The 16283-nt window shown below is 43.6% G+C and overlaps 1 protein-coding gene across 2 annotated transcripts in view; it reads right to left on the reverse strand.

Moving 5' to 3' along the window:
* Nucleotides 1–7612: 7612 nt before the first annotated feature.
* Nucleotides 7613–16283, reverse strand: part of trrap (transformation/transcription domain-associated protein) — a 78207-nt gene continuing 69536 nt past the window's right edge. Inside the window, exons 68-73 of one of the 2 annotated variants that reach the window (XM_034558219.1) lie at nucleotides 14486–14711; nucleotides 14079–14296; nucleotides 13594–13778; nucleotides 12683–12886; nucleotides 10871–11065; nucleotides 7613–8831 (exon numbers count right to left, since the gene is read on the reverse strand). In XM_034558219.1, coding sequence (XP_034414110.1) covers nucleotides 8547–8831; nucleotides 10871–11065; nucleotides 12683–12886; nucleotides 13594–13778; nucleotides 14079–14296; nucleotides 14486–14711 — 1313 coding nt within the window. In that variant the 3' untranslated portion in view covers nucleotides 7613–8546. The remainder of the gene's footprint in view (nucleotides 8832–10870; nucleotides 11066–12682; nucleotides 12887–13593; nucleotides 13779–14078; nucleotides 14297–14485; nucleotides 14712–16283) is intronic. The other variant, XM_034558221.1, reaches the window with a different exon arrangement.

A 16283-nucleotide genomic window follows, 5' to 3' on the forward strand; every position in this document is an offset into this window, starting at 1 on the left:
GTGGAAAAATGTTTCAGTTAAAGGAGAAACAACACAGATATGATGGTTTATAGTGGAACGCACTATAGATCACTATAGTGGCATGCGCCGTTAACAATAAAGAGTTTAATAGAACTTACGGCATCAAAGTCTGGCACCAATGCAAAATGATAATGCTGTCAGGGTGACGTAATGCGGTACAATTCCCCTTTGCCATGAATTCAGTTGTGTAGGTTTAGTTGCTCAGGCGTGCCCTCGCTCAGTAGGTAAATGCAGTGAGCTGTTCATGTGAAATGTGTTCAGTCTACAAGTTCAGCTCTCCTCATATCAACGTTTTCGGCATGAACGTGCAAGTGATACATCTGAAATGCCACTTTTACTCAGAAAAACTATACTCAGAAAATCATAAAACGACTAGCTAGCTAGCCGCAGCGCTAAAATGACTTGTTTACCTTTTCTAGTGGGTCTGAAACAGTGGCTATCCAAAAGTAGATTTCCCCACTTTCCTTTTTATATTTCTATGTGTTGTGTCATGAAAGGCATATTTCTGACACTCAGAGAGAGCCGACCTGATGAGAACTGACGAGCATTGTTTCCCATTGCTTCCAGTCTTTAAGCTCTTTGCCTCCTGGCTCCAGCTTAATATGCTACTTCACAGACATGAGAGTGATATGGATCTTCTCATCTATCTCGGCAAGAGAAATAATATATGTATTCTATATATGTATTTTGTAATACTGATGAACAATCCCACTGCAATATTTTTTTTTAATTTGGCTTTAAAATCTTTATTCCGAGAAATGAGGCTACAAAACATACTTGTTGAGCACTACAAAGAGAGTACCACAAAGCACAAGGTTTGCCAATAAATAGCGAGATGGATTTTGGGAGGACTGGGAAAATCTGGACATAGAAAATAAGCAGCTCTCCTGTGCACATATCTGTGATCTTGACCATCAAAAGTAGAGTTTGAAGATCTGAGTTGACAAAATAAATTTGACAAATTACAACGAGATCCATCACACGCACCACGACGAGCTATCTCGCCAGATTGTCCCTGGGCGCTGATTGGACAGATTGGACGCGCTCCAGCATGTTGTTGTGGAGCAGTTGGGTCCCCGGTAGCACCAGGTGCTTTGTCTCCGCTTTAAACAGCTTCCGTCTTCCAAGCTGGCTCCCTTCTCTGACACAAAACTCCCCTGTGGAAAAGAGAGAAGTGAAATGGTGTCTGCCTTCCTCTCAGGTACCCCCACCCCCCACCCCACCCCTCCCCTCTCCACTCGACTGCAATCCGCTGCCCACTCAAGCAGCTGTCAAGGTGAGGCGGTTTTACATGGTGAGGCTCCAATGCCCTTGTCCAATTTCACTTTGGAGTGAAGCTGGGCTGAACATGCCAATCCTGATATTACCAAACAAATTAAATCACGCGGTTGGGCGCAGAGGAGACGGAGAGTGCTGAGGATGCTGGGATGGATGGGTGTAGGGGAGGGAGGGAGGGAGAGTTGTCAGCGGAGGCTGAGCAGCTCTTTGCCTGGTCTGACCAGGACATCCTATAAGGAGCATCATTAATTAGCTCGGAGTGGAGGGGAGCGCTGGTGGGGGACGGCTCTGTTTTCTGATGGCCATGTCCATGATGTGGGGGGGGGGGGTGGCAATTAAAGGCCTTCTTAAAGATGAAGCGACTACAGGAGCTGCAGGCGAAGTAAGAACCCCGGCAGTCACGCTGAAAAGAAAAACATCCACCAGGTTTAGGTGATGTAGTTTAGCATTTCTGGCCAGGATTTGTTGTACGGTTCTTCCTACTCCCGTGGATTAGGCCAAGGTAGGTGACGAGGCACGCAGACACGGTAGCATGCGGACACGCCCACAGTGACAACGTAGGTGTTATGTTTACCATACTGGCCATCTGAGCTTAGCGTGTTAGTGCTAACGTTTGCTAATAAGCACTAAACACAAAACACAGCTGAGGTTCTGCAGGTATTTGGTCGTAAACCAAAGTGCTTGCTAAAGGTGAGTGATTCATTTAGAGTTTCGATGGTACAAGGCAGCTTTTGGTATTAAGGCCTCATACTTGTCAGATGCCTTTCTCTTCTTGCAGACACTTAACCATCCTACGGTTAAAAAATCCTCGATCCAAGAAACAGAGCTGCCAACTTCTTCATCAACAGTGTCCTCAATCGGCAGGAGCAGAGCCTCCTTGACTTTTTCATTTGGCACTCTTAATGAGGATTGATTTGGACACCAGGTGAATGCGGCAACTTGTTGGAAGACTAAAGTTGGGCAGCAACAGGAAGCAGTGCTAGCCACAGCCCGGTCTGCATTTTGAATAGCAAGTGCAACCTACGTTTTCTTGACTGAAAAATATGCTCCTTTGCTCTTATCACCCGCCGCTGCTGCTTCGGCCGCTTCAATACAACAAGTTCAGATTTGCTGTTGAAAGTGATTCTGGGAAAGGTGGTGAAATCTCTAACTTCAGTAGAAGCAGATAAGAAAGGCTGTGGGGAAATTGGCGCACCGTAAAGTGTATTACAGCACTTCATCACAGAATAACTCCTGGAATGGATTGATCATAACAGCAAGAGTATCGCTGGGTGGATTTTTTCTTCAAATAAAACTGGTTAGCTGAATTATTCCAGCTGGCGTACGTTGTATAGTCTTTGTATAACTTCTTCACTTAACTCAAAAAGCGAAAAAATTGACTTGGGAAATATATCTGACAGCTCAGGTTAATAACTGAAGATGTGAATACCCACTGTGAGTGAAGTTTAAATCTTATTAGAAAACTGCTCATTGCTAATGGGGAAAAATATAATATGAAAGTGGTCATGAGTCAGCTATGAACTTCTATCCTGAAGAAAGACACATATCTGGATTTGACTCAATGCAGAGACTATTTGATAGTTTCCCATGAAATGTAATACAGATGTAAGGTCCCCAGAGGTTAAATCCTCATGACTTCGTTGACCACATGATCTTTTCTCTTGTGCCACCATGAGGTCAATATTTGAAGTTGTAAGTGAAACACTTTGACAATGAATGGATAGATAGTCGTGACATTTGGTGACATCATTCATGATCCCCTCAGGATGAATCCATCCGATGGTTTCTCATCCAGAGCCATCACGGGGTCAAAATCACAAAAACACGTTTGGTTTATGACCAAACACCTGCAAAACCAATGGTATTGCCATCTGCGAACGTCAGCGTGCTAGCATCCTTAACCAAGATGGTGAACACGGTGGACATACAATCTGCTGAATATCGGCATGTTAGCGTTCTCATGTGAGCTTGCCAACGTTTCCATCTAAAAGCGGTGGTTCAGAAAGCGGGTAACGCAGTAAGAACATGTCCTCCACTGTTGTTTTAGCGGCTGAAATGTGTATGAAAATCAGACTTGTGCTTATTTGTACTTTGAATCCACACCGCCTCAATGGCCCCAGGGGTCATTTTAGGTTGAAACACCATTAGATACCCTGACAGACGTGCTTGTTCACGCAAATCTAAAAATCCATCATCGGGAATTGACGTACTGGCCGCAGACCTTCCTTGATCTCCTCCTGCAGTAACATTGACAACAGCCAGCATATTTCCAGGTGCGTAGCACTTAATCAATGAGTGCAGCAGGAGCTGAAAGGTTCTCACCGAGCCCTGCCGCACAAGAATTGATTTCTGAAGAGCTGTGATGTGCTAAATACTGTTCGACATCAGGAATCATTTGAACACCACTCAGCCGGCTACCCGTGTGATTAGAACAAAGTTTGATTTGAGTAGGAAAAAGGCTTTGACCCTCGTAAAGACGAACTGAAGAATGATTAAAAGAACAAGAGGATGATGTTACGGTGCAGCAAATACAATCAAAGAGAAAAGTACTGCCGCACAGGACTGAAACAGAATTCCACACATTCATAATTCATGTGTTTCTGTTCTACTCTGTACTCTAAGCTCACTTTAATGTTCTTTTCCAAAGCTGGAGTCTTCCCTCTGCCCACCTGCAACCCACTTAAATTCAGTATATTACATTGACAGTATGTTTATGACTCGGCTTACTCGCAAACGGCAATTTTCGGACAAGTCGGGCTACAAAACAATGTATTTATCCGGAGTACGTGTCCCTAATTTAAAAATGCCTATAAGTGAAATACCCTTAACGAACACTTACGCAATAATACCACTTCAGCGTGGTATTCAGTGCCAAGAGTACTCCATAATTAATCACGCTCCACTGCTCCACACTTCAGTACAGCTGATGTTGCCAACTGGCAATGAAAAACAATGAGGAACAATGGTATCGTTGTTGTCAGTTCAGTTTAACCATGTGATGACATCATCAATTGAGAAGCAAAAAGTGGGAGGAGAAAAATGTTTTTAAATGATTCCAATACATACTTTAGAGTTATTAGGTAGGCCACTGCATAACGAGGCTAGCTGTTTCCCCCGTTTCCAGTCTTTATGCTAAGCTAAGCAGCTGCTGACTATGGCCTTTTATTAACAGATATTAGAGTGGTATGATCTTCTCACCTAACGCTATGCTAACTGGGGAAATAGGTGTCATTTCCAAAACGTTGAATTATTCCCTTATATAAGTTAAAGCTTTGACCGGAAAGTTCCCTCCAGTATAACTGGAGCACTAAGTCCAGGAAGTTATATCGTTATGTCACGGCTCGGTTGATAGTGGAACAGATATTCGAATATATGTTTGTATGTTTAATCACAAGCTCTGTTGATTACATACCACTTGAATCAAGTTAGTTTGACAGAAAATCTGTAAAATAAAGAAAAGGGAGAAGGGTACCATTACGACTTTAACCGAATATCAAAATATTACAATTTGAAAGCCCTTTTCACTCTAAACCCCTGTGCTGTAAGTCTATACAATGTGTATCAGTACGCATTTAAATCAGCATGTGATTTGTTGATGTGCCGCTGCATCACTGTCAACCAAGAAAAAAAGAGTGACTTTGATTGCTTCCCGTACTGCTGTATACAGCTTGTGCAATTAAAATCATAATGGCAGATTTTAGACACCAAACTAATGAGCTCAACTCCTCTGAGTGGATATGACATTAGAAGTCCTAATGGGACTCTGTCGCTGAGTAACAAAACAAATCTTCAGCTGTTAGATATCAGATGCGCTGCTTCCAAGACTAGAGATCCACACACCATCGTTATTTGATTAATATTGTTTGTTTACATGAGGATACAAAGAAGCGTCTCACCCTACTGCGCTACGAGGCCTGATACAATGTGATGTATAATTGGATGCTTGGCTGGTGGAAACAAAACAACAACAAAAAAGAGTTCCTGGTCTTGAATGATGAATTGTGACGAGAGGAAAGAAGTGGATTAAGGTTTTGGTAAAGTGCTTTTATTCCCACCTTCGTCCTTTTTACAACATCGATGTCTCTGTGATTCAGCGTCTGCTTCATTGTGCTCTATCCCAATTCCACTCTTGAGAAATATGACAGCTTAGTTGCCAAATAAACCAAACAGACAGTTTCTGAAAAAAGCGTCCCTCCTCTGCTCCTCCCTTAAGCCCTTTCCTCCTCCTTCCCCCTCAGCTATCCTCCGCAGGGATGAGGATCATTGAAGGGGGAAGATTTCATCATCTGGTCCCGCCAGGATCTATTCCTGCTTTGGTGTGTCCTCCGAGATCTCTGCTCTGTGCCACGGCTGATGATGATCCAGGCTCCACACCTCCACTCACCCACCGGAGCACATCAATCACCTCCACTCCCCTCACGCTATCGGAGAGGGAGGGAGGGGAGGTGGAAGTGAAGGGTGAGGGGTGGTTAAGCCTTCGCTTCCAATTCACTCTTATCAAGCAGAGAGAAAAGGAGCGAAAGGGAGGCGGTGGAGATGGGGGGTCGCTGCAGCCTCTCCTTCTGTTTTATCTGTCGGCAGTCACAGGATGCCAAGAAAAGGCCCCAGAAGGCAAACTATGACATATCATATGGGGAGGGCATGTGTGTACGTGTGCGGTGTGTATTTCATATTTCTAATCTCCATCAGATCGGAACAGACACCCGAGGCGTGAAATGGATGCCTGTCCCAACAGAGGGCACCCAGAACTTCAAACACAATCATTCAAAAGGAGTCTGAACAAAACGCACCGGATGAGTCTCCATTCACCGAGAAACTAAATCCCTCAATCATGCTTTGGGTCCGAGACTTGACACGACTATCAGTTCTTGTTTCTGAAGAGGTATTGGGTCCAGGTCATGGGGTCAGCCTGGCTTCTGTTGATACCAGTGTGATTCTGGTGGGGAAGTGATTGCATCCAGGAATAAGCTGGTCAGCCAGTCAGTGAAATGATAAGAGTTGACTCTGTTGTCGAGAACCTTCATTTTGTTATAAGATGTTAGAAATGAGGGGGGGGGGGGGGGGGTTACTCAGCCACAAAGTTCTCCATAAAATATTGTCATAGAAAGTAGCTCTGAGGGTTGTTTCGTGAATCCAGAAAGATCTCTATATCTAGCCTATATATCTATATTAGATGCAGGAGGATACAATTGCGATGAATTGGAGTACATTCATGATCAGCACAACGATTTGGTGAATAATCAACTTTTCATTCAGAACCATCATCATTTCAAACTTGTTATATGTCCGGTAATAGATAATGGCAATAGAAAAATAAAAACCACCCCTACAAAATGACAAAAAAATGCGATATGAAAAGCAAAACCACCCGTCAAGCCTGTGCACAGTATCATGGGTATTTCCTGCATGTGCACAGTTGAGCACCTACTAAAAACACTGCAGCCTTTTTAAGCAATCACAAATATATATATATATATATGTATATGAATACAAAATAATAAAAAATATATATATATATGAATAAAATATATAATGAATAAAATATATATAAGATGAATAAAAAATATATATATATCAACAACATTTTAGGAAAGTAATGTTGGAAACAACCAGCTGCTGAGACAAACCACTCTAATGAAACGTTAGAGACGGTGTGTGAACATAGCGAGAGGCATAGCCGTGCATGTGGATGGTATGGAGGCGAACAGAGATATAACCTTTGTTTACGAGTGCAGGCGGGCTGGCTGACAGTGTGTATAAGTCAAGCGAGGCCGGCCCACGAGGAGATCTACTGGCACGCATTAATCAAAAGGAGAGAATTGCCCCCAACGCACCTCCACAGGCCTTTCTAACCAGAGGGAGGGAATGACCGCAAGGTTATTGTACCTCCACGAGACAAAAGCAGCACTTTGCGCTTAAATGCCTCTCCAGAAATGTCTACCGACTGTGAAAACTGCAAGGATGGCGGCAATAGACGTTTTAACGTCGGAGGATGATTCGTCTGGAGTCATTTCACAGCATGAGTGATTACCGCAATAATACCCAAGAGAGCAGCCTTCAGGGTGATTATGGCGGCGACAGTGTTGCAGGAGATGTGACGCACAGATGGGGATTACTGGTCATTATTGTTGTTTTACAACCGGGGGAAAAAAGAAACGCAACTCAGAAAGAGAACTAATTGTTGAGTTTTGCTTTATGGGAATTGTGAGCATAGTTGAAACTTATTTTTGAGATTCATTGGTTGAAATTATCCTAATACACAGCTCAAAGAAAGACACTGCAGGTGCCCGTAAAAAAAAAAGCCAACGCCATCTGTATTAAAAAAAAAGAGCATTTTATTAAAACAAAATGCTTATTTACAAGACAAGCGATAATCCTTTTGCTGAAAAAAAGGGGAGCAAAAAGGGGAGCATACGCATACACAACCAGCGTGGGAATGACATATTTGCATTGTAGCTGTTTGTAGCTTATTACAGTGTCAGTCCGCCCTGAAGTTTGACTTTGTTACATTACAACACGGCTGATGGAAAGACAAGACATTTCAGGCAGTGGGTAAAAAGAAAGAAAAGAAAGAGCTTCATCCATTTGTCGTCCTCACAGGACAACACATTTCCTCATTCTGCAGGAATAGAAAGAAAAAAACTACACGTTCTTCAGTTTAAATACAAATAGAAATCTGAGAGGACAAATGGCTGTTTTAGGTGGGAAAAAAAAAATCATAATGTAAAAATGGTAAGCTCTCGATGCAGGAGAATACAACACAGACACAGCTAAAGCTAACAGAAGATTTCCCCATTTCTTAAATTAAAAAAAACAAAACCTCCATGAGCTTGAGTGAGTGGCTCATTATACCTGCACAAATATTTGTACCGTCATCACACACACACTCCCTGTCATTTAGTTATAAAAATAAATACAAGTTGAGGGAGAAATTGTGTTTTGATAAAAAAAAGATTCAGAATCAGCCCAGATATAACTATTATGTATACTGGCAGGCCCTGTTAAGACTATCAATGTGACAGACAGGGCCTTTTGTTCCACTTGATTCCAACTTCAACTATTTCAGTGTTGATAGAGAGAGTCCAACATATCCATCAGGCTTTTTGTTACAGTGAAAACCAACATACACATCACAGTTGTCTGTGCTCGTCAGATGCGAAATAAAAATAAACAAAAACACATTTTCTGTCCATGCATCTCATCCTTCTCGTTCTCCTCCATTGTGACCCCTTTCCTCCCAGGGTTCCTCAGAGCCAGGGGTGCCAGGCTGGGTCCATGCGACACAGATTGTCCAGGCTGTTTGCTGCAGCCACCAGTGTGTTGACCTTACTCTCTCCTCCCTCGAACTGAGCCAGGTTATGGAGGCGGGACATGATGGCCGTGACAGCCTTCTGGACCAATGAGACCAACTGCTGGGAGTCCATGTTCTCTGGTTGGCCGGCCGGGGACAGAGGCATGGATGTGTCCTCCTGGGTCTTCTTATGCCACGCAATGATCTCGTCGCGAAGGACTGCCTTAAGGATGCCGTCCACCTGTCACGGACACAATTGAGACGTAAATCATAAAGAATAAATAATGTAGCAAAGTGTACAATAATCACTGGATCCTCTAAGAAATAATGACTTTTAATTTTAAAATAACTTTGTGGTGAAGTTTCTTGTGAGCACTTTACCAATGTAGCTCCATAGGATTAATATCGTCTAAGCTTTGATTTAGAGCAAACATTTTAAATTAATCATTACATTTGAAAAACTTGTAATAACATTCTCATGACGACAAAAATCTAGAAAAAAACAATACTTAACTAACTTTATTTTATTTGCTTTATTAATGAATGAATTAAACTTATTTACTTATCATCTTTGACAACATGAAAATACACAAATCTGGAAACAATAGTTTGACAAAAACTCAAATCACGCTGCATTTCCTGCTTTTTCCAGAGCTCTCAACCACATATTACATCTCCCTCTGCAGATGGAGATGATCTTTGACCAATCAAAGATCATCTTGGAACAGAGACAGGGTTATTAATACTATGATCCCCGTCCCCATGTCACCAGTTTCATACTTATGGTGATAATTGAGCAAACTGCATCCACTGTCGAAGACCAAACGATGTGGTTGGAAGTGCCAGAAGCAGCAGGTAAGAGGATCTTTTCTCAGTACCCTGTTTGGTAATCTAGCTAATGGCTAATTAGATGATTAAAGCATCTATTTGAAGTCTCAATTATAAGTCAAAGGAAGGCTCTTTCCATCTTCTGGGGTAGACTTTTCTAAGCCATGTGTTTGTCATGGGAACAAGAGCAATGACGCATGATAAAACCTCGGGTTAAATGAAGCCAATGCCAATCTCAGACATATAAAACAAAGCTGTAAAGTTCAATCATCCTAAAGGAAATCTCTCTGATGTCAGCAGCTCATTATGTTGCTGCAGAACTGAAATACATAACCACAACACCAGCCCATGATCACCTAACCAGGAACACAGTGTTCCCCAAACGTACGTAAAATATGTGTATGGTTTCAGACTTTAAAATATTTGAGTGGATGATTGTTAGGCGTTTGGGGTGTTTTGTGGCGTTCCCTGGAAAAGTCCATTGTCTTTGACCTCACGTCGAGCTTAACTAGTTCACATCGTCAAGTGTTTTGTTCATTTACAGCTTAAGCACTCCTGCTCCGTCCACATGAGTCAGGCTTTAAGTATGAGCTAGACCTCGACATAGACACCACACGCCTGTCATTACTGCCCTGCTGCAGGTTCATTATACAACCCTCTGACTGTGCAGGCTTTCATTGCATTGTTTTTGTTTTCAGTTGAACTTCCTCTCTGGGTTTATCTAAATTTAAGTGCTATACAAAATCTGGAGAAGTCAGCGGGAGCTTAAATTCCACAACAAACCACTGCGTCCTCGTGACAGAATTAAGTATATCCTCGCCGATACTGCCAGCTGACTTGAACCTCTCATTTTAAATGCACTCCTCCTTAAACCCTGCTAAGACTCGTGCCATCTGGGTCATGTTGAGCAAGTGTAATTTTTCAAGTATACTTATTTGAACATTTAAATGCAATATTGTCACGGTGCTAGTGGTGTGACTGACCCCTCTAAATCCGGGATCTGTATGGATCCTCCATAGGGGTGCGTCGCGCATGTGAACCGTGAATTAATTTAACCATCATAGTATGAAATAAAGTTTTACTGTTGATCGTTATCCAACAACTTCCAGTCAAATATGCAGTCAGGACATCGGTGTTTATGCTTTTCTAGTCGCAGATCCCTGAAGATGTTGCATTGTAAACAACCAGTCCGTGTTTAAACTGACAGGAGGAGAGCTGGTAAACGTGGCCACACCGCTAACGGACAACAAAGGAAGGTCCTGCCCGGTTACATTATGATGCGTTCAGGCTCTGCTCAGGGAAAATAATAATGTTATCATGATGTATTCACATGTGACAGCCTCTTATCATCTGATATATTCTATTCCTGTATTCATCTGAACACAATTATATTATTCTGAGCTTTTTTTTTAACATTTGAAAACACAGGATAAACAAGAATGTACAAGTTACCTTAAAGTTTGGCTGTGCAAAGCATCGTGCCACAGCAATCATGGAGGCAGTGAGTGGGCCCGAGACACCGATGGTGGTGAGGAACTCTGAGATGTTCGGCGTCAGCCGGAACGGAACAGGGCGGTTGGCGTCCAGGTCGCCTGTGACGTCGCTGATGTCAAACCGGAAGTAGGAGACGTTCAGCTTTCCTGTGTCCTAAAAACAGACGGTTGAGGAAAGGTAAAGTAAGAGTCAGAAGTCTCAGAAAACAAGTAGAGGACGTTGTAAATGAAGCATTCTTCAGGGTGACGTACCCATAACCACTACCAATTTAATAAAAATAATCTAATATATTCCTTTCTGCAGTGTTCTCCTCAGACCTTAGACCACAACAATTCTTCAGAAAGGCTAGGGGACTTACAAAACAAGCTCACGCCAACAGAATGGCTCCCGTTATTGATCTGCGTTCCCCAGACACAGTAACACGTCAAATTATCGGCAGCAGAACATCTATAATCCTCAATTTTCTCCCACTCCTCTGGCCCCTGTCGCTCCCCGCTGACTTAAATATATACAGCCAAGTTTTCATCTTTAAGCCTGCATTTATTTGCGAGAGGACCGCTACACAAGCAGCCATTCTGGTGCAGATAAGCTCCCTTATATGAAAAGGTGAGTGCATCTGACAGCTTTATAGCAGAGCATTTCATTCCATTCCAGCTCATGCTCCCTCTCCTCCTCTTTCCCTGCCTTCCCCCTTCTTCTTAACTCCCTCCTCCTCTCTCGCTCTCCTACTGTCATTAGCTCCTCCAGGTCCCAGCGGAGGACCTGAAGGCAGTGGGCTGAGACACCAGCAACCCCCAAGAGCTTCAGATAAGCCTGCAGACAGTTGGCTGTAGAGGCAGCGCTCAGAATGCTAAATCACCACACTAGCGACCGGCGATGGCTTCATTTTGGGGCTGGTGTGAATGGGAAGACGCAACATTAAAATGTGTTCTTGGAGCTGTGAACTCGACAGTGAGAAATAGATACAGAGTAATGGTGGCGACGGTATCAAAGGAGATGGAGAAAGGAGATGTAACGTATTCTGAGGAGATGATGCGATTACAGCCTGATGAATGCCACAAAGAAGTGCCTTCATGACTGGTGCCTCAAAGCTTTATTGAGCTCTGTAAGTGCCAACATGGAGGAACATGAGGTCTCCATTTAGGCAGGGTCGGTCACAATGCTATGGCTGAGATGTCCTGTCCTTGTACCCGCTCTCCGTTTGTGTGTAATGTTTGTGTGTGCGTACGCTCTCTGTACCGTAATCCTGCTGTGTCTAATGGGATCTGCGGAGTGGAACAGGCAGAGAGGGGGCTTAATACCAGCGCTTAGCTGCCCAGAGGAACGCCTGTCAGCAAAGGCCGATTAAGATCAGAGGGGGTGGGGTGGCCGACTGACACAATCATCTTTAATAATGACTTTTAGAAAGCTGTGTGCGGAGCCGCGCGGCAGACGGACGCTTGTGGACTGAGAGGCAGACGCACGCACACACAAACACGGCCTCTTCAAATTGAAACGTCTTTGATAGCTGTGGAGCAGAGGGACTGAATATAACGTTCTGTCAAAACACTGTTCGCTTTGACAGCGGCTGGCTGACTGATAGGCCTAGCGTGAATGTCAGGGGGGGAGAATGGTAATGCATACGGCCAGATAGGGAGACTGTAATGGTGATCTCTTAATGCATCTGTGAGAGTGTATATCTATTGAATTAGCTCCCGTCACACTAATGCCACTCGCCCTTGACAGAGTTCGACATGTTTCGGCTTGTGTATGTTTGTATTCTCCTCCTACCTGTGCTATCTGCAGCATCTCGGGATTGAGCCTGTTGAGATGGAGCATGAACTCCGCCAGTCCTATGAGGGCCAACTGGATGGTGAACATCTTGCGGAAGGTCCAGTAATCAGTGGCATTAGGGAAGGTGTGGAGGGCCCACTCCTTCAACATGCTGCGAGGCACCATGTTCCCCTGCACCTCCTTCAGGATGTCCCGCAGGACCTGGTAGTGGACAGGAGGAGGGAGTGAAGGTTAGGTAGGGAGCCGTGGTCCATCTGATATTGGGCCCACCTTCTCAGCTAAATAAACCATATTGGCCTTTTTTTTTAATGCATTAAAGCAGACGTTTCAGAGACTCCTAGGGGACGGGACATAGCTGTACAAAGCTACCGTTACAATTCACTTACACAGGGTGCATATCAATGCATATTATTAAAAGGAGGTCACAATTGTACCAGGCTACACAGATGTAGAATATACTGTATGCATGTGTTTGGGAGTCATTTTTGAGCAAATCTAAGTCAAGTCTCGTCTCTTTGATGGTTGTAATGAGCACTATTATTGGCTTTATGCCGTCTCGTCTCCTTAGAACACGGTGTAGATATATCTAAGCATTTTTCAAAGCATGCGCTTCAACCTCATCAGTCCTTTATCCATTGGCATAAATGATCAGTGTTAATGTTGTACAAATACAGATGTTTGATACAATAACTTTGTATATTGAATATAAGGGCTATAACATGACAACAACGATCTCTGTGCATAGCCCCGCCTCCTCTCACTCACTCACTCACTCACAGTGTGGGTGTGTGTAATACAAATGCCTTAACGATGAAGGATTGTTCATGAGTTCCAGATATCAAGTCAGAGTCCAAGTCTTTTGAGGATGAGTCTTAAGTCACTGAGTGTGTGTGACTCCGTATCCATACCTGGTGGCTGGCTTGCGTGCCTCTGGCCTGCACAGTGGCCAGACGATCGTAATATCTGGAAATGGGGTTGTCATGTTCGATGCCCTTCTTGGCACAGCGTTGTTTATAGATTTCCACCAATGACAGCGATGAAGGGTTGTCCTCTACCAGCCGCATCTGAGGCGAGACTGCCACCACTCTGGGCACTGGAGAGATGGGAGGGAGGTAAGAAGAGTCAGTGACAACACAAACTGTAAACAATCTGGCTGCACTTCATAGGAAACGGTCCCTGTTTTACCACAGTGTAAACCCCAGATCTAAATCTACATCTAAAATACTCCAGAGTTGGGAAACGGCTGCACTGAAGGCGTGCCATCGCTCAACACCAAGCATGGTCAAAGGAGGTAAAAGGCTGTGCATGGGTTGCCCAGAGAAAGCAGTCAAAACATTTACATACCATGGCACACCAAATCAGACACACCCATCTCTCTTATCCCTCGTCCTACCAGTGAAGAAGAGGTGTCTCTTGGTGGTCTCCTTCCTCTTCTCCAGACACGGGTTGAGGAGCCGGAGAAGCTGCAGAACCCTCTCCTCTCGCCGCGACTCGGTCAGGCAAGCGTCGTTCATCACCAGGTAAGGGTAGATTTTGCCATTGTGGCCGCGGATATAGAGACGACGTGCTGCTGTATTGTGTTTCTGAACAATTTCCACTCTGGGCATGAACCTGGAGAGAGGTAAAGAGAGACAGAGCTGAAATGATTAGCGATATGGGAGGGATGATATGTTCTACATGCATTTGTTGCCAGTTTTCCATTTTATCCACAGGCAGCAGAAGTAGATACATCCATGTAAAATATAATCACCAAGTGTTGTTTTATAATAGAGAGGGTTATTGTGCATCAGGGTCCTTTACCTTGCGATCTTAATGTAATAGTGTGTAGGTTTGGGCATGAGGAATTCCCCGGGGATCTCCACCTCGGCCGTCTGTGCAGAGAAGTTGCTGAGGAAGCGGCACTTCTCCTCAATGAGGAAGAACTTGGGCAGCTGCTTGGTCTTGGCCTCCAGGATCTTGATCCACTTCTTCAGCTTGGAGATCAAATTGTGAAGCTTCATGGAGCCCGGCACGCTGAAGTCAAAGTCTGGTAAAGGCGAAGGAAAAAAAGTCAAGAATCTCCTTAAAGCGCTGGCATTATTATCTCCGTATTACTGCAAATCTCCAATTGTTTCCCATAATTCTGTCTTCACAAGAAGGCAGCAAAGCACAGAAGCAAAAAAAAAAATGACCTGAGCATCAAATGGTTATAAACCAGCAGCGGCCTGGTGGAATTAATAGTTTCGTATCAATGGCTGAAAGTAGAATGTGATATTAAAATATATAATAAAAGCAGGTGCAGGCCACCAGTCATTGGAATGTGGCCTGATGAAATCCTAAAGCTAGCTGAGAAAGTGTGGATGGGGGAGTCAATACGTTACCTTTTCCCTGACTTAATCAACTATCCTCAAAATGCCCTTCAGCAAGACACCCCATAAAGGTTCCAGTGGAGCTGCTCTCAGCCAACATTACAAGACTAACAGCAGTGAGCAGCACCCAGGTGTGTTTGTGTGTTCAGCCTTTCACCTCCCCTGCAGCAATAACCTCACAGACCTGCGCTATAAATACCAATGCATTAAGAAGTAACATTAACAAATAATTAATTTTATTTATATATATATATATATATATATATATATATGTTAAAGTCAAATATAATGAAAGAAAGTCAAATATAATGAAAGAAAGAAAATAGAACAGAAATAAATATAAAAAAGAAAGTCAAATATAATGAAAGAAAGAAAATAGAACAGAAAAATAAATATAATCAAAGAGACGTTTGAAAGCGGATTGGCCAGATGACATTTAAAATCCAAACACTACAAGGCCGGTCTGAGACCAGAAGCGGTTAAGATTAATTGAAGTGAGATGTGGGTATTTGCTTTACCGTTATTCACACCGTAACATGGACTACGAACACCTTGTTTTTCACAGTGATGGCCTAGAGGCGGAAAGTGGTTACAGAAGCTCATATCTGGGAAACGTCCATTCTAAATATTGTGTTGCACTGTTGGCCACCTCACACCAGCAGTGTGGTGAAGTGCCTTGCTTAAGGGAACTTCACGGGTAAGTTATTCATTGCAGGCTGGCAGCACAAGGAGAACTGCTCGATCGACTTAAAACTCCCAAGTGGAGGCTGGGAGCTGATTAAATTAGAGCTATAAAAATGAGAGTCTTAAAGTATTAAATCCCTGTTTCAAGTCACAACTCATATTGCACATAACATATTGTGATGAGCTGCAGCAATAACAACGGAAGGAGGGGAAGTGAGCCAGGCAGGTTTTCCATTTTGGAATAAAGCCCCCAGGACATCTCCGACACACACACACACACACACACACACACACACACACACACACACACACACACACACACACACACACACACACACACACACACACACACACACACACACACACGCACACACACACACACACACACACACACACACACACACACACACACACACACACACACACACACACACACACACACACACACACACACACACACACACACACACACACACACACACACACACACACACACACACACACACACACACACACACACACACACACACACACACACACACACTGTTGTGCCGCCTGTTACAATG

This window comes from Cyclopterus lumpus, chromosome 19 (genome assembly GCF_009769545.1).
Source record: "Cyclopterus lumpus isolate fCycLum1 chromosome 19, fCycLum1.pri, whole genome shotgun sequence".
NCBI lineage: Eukaryota > Metazoa > Chordata > Actinopteri > Perciformes > Cyclopteridae > Cyclopterus > Cyclopterus lumpus.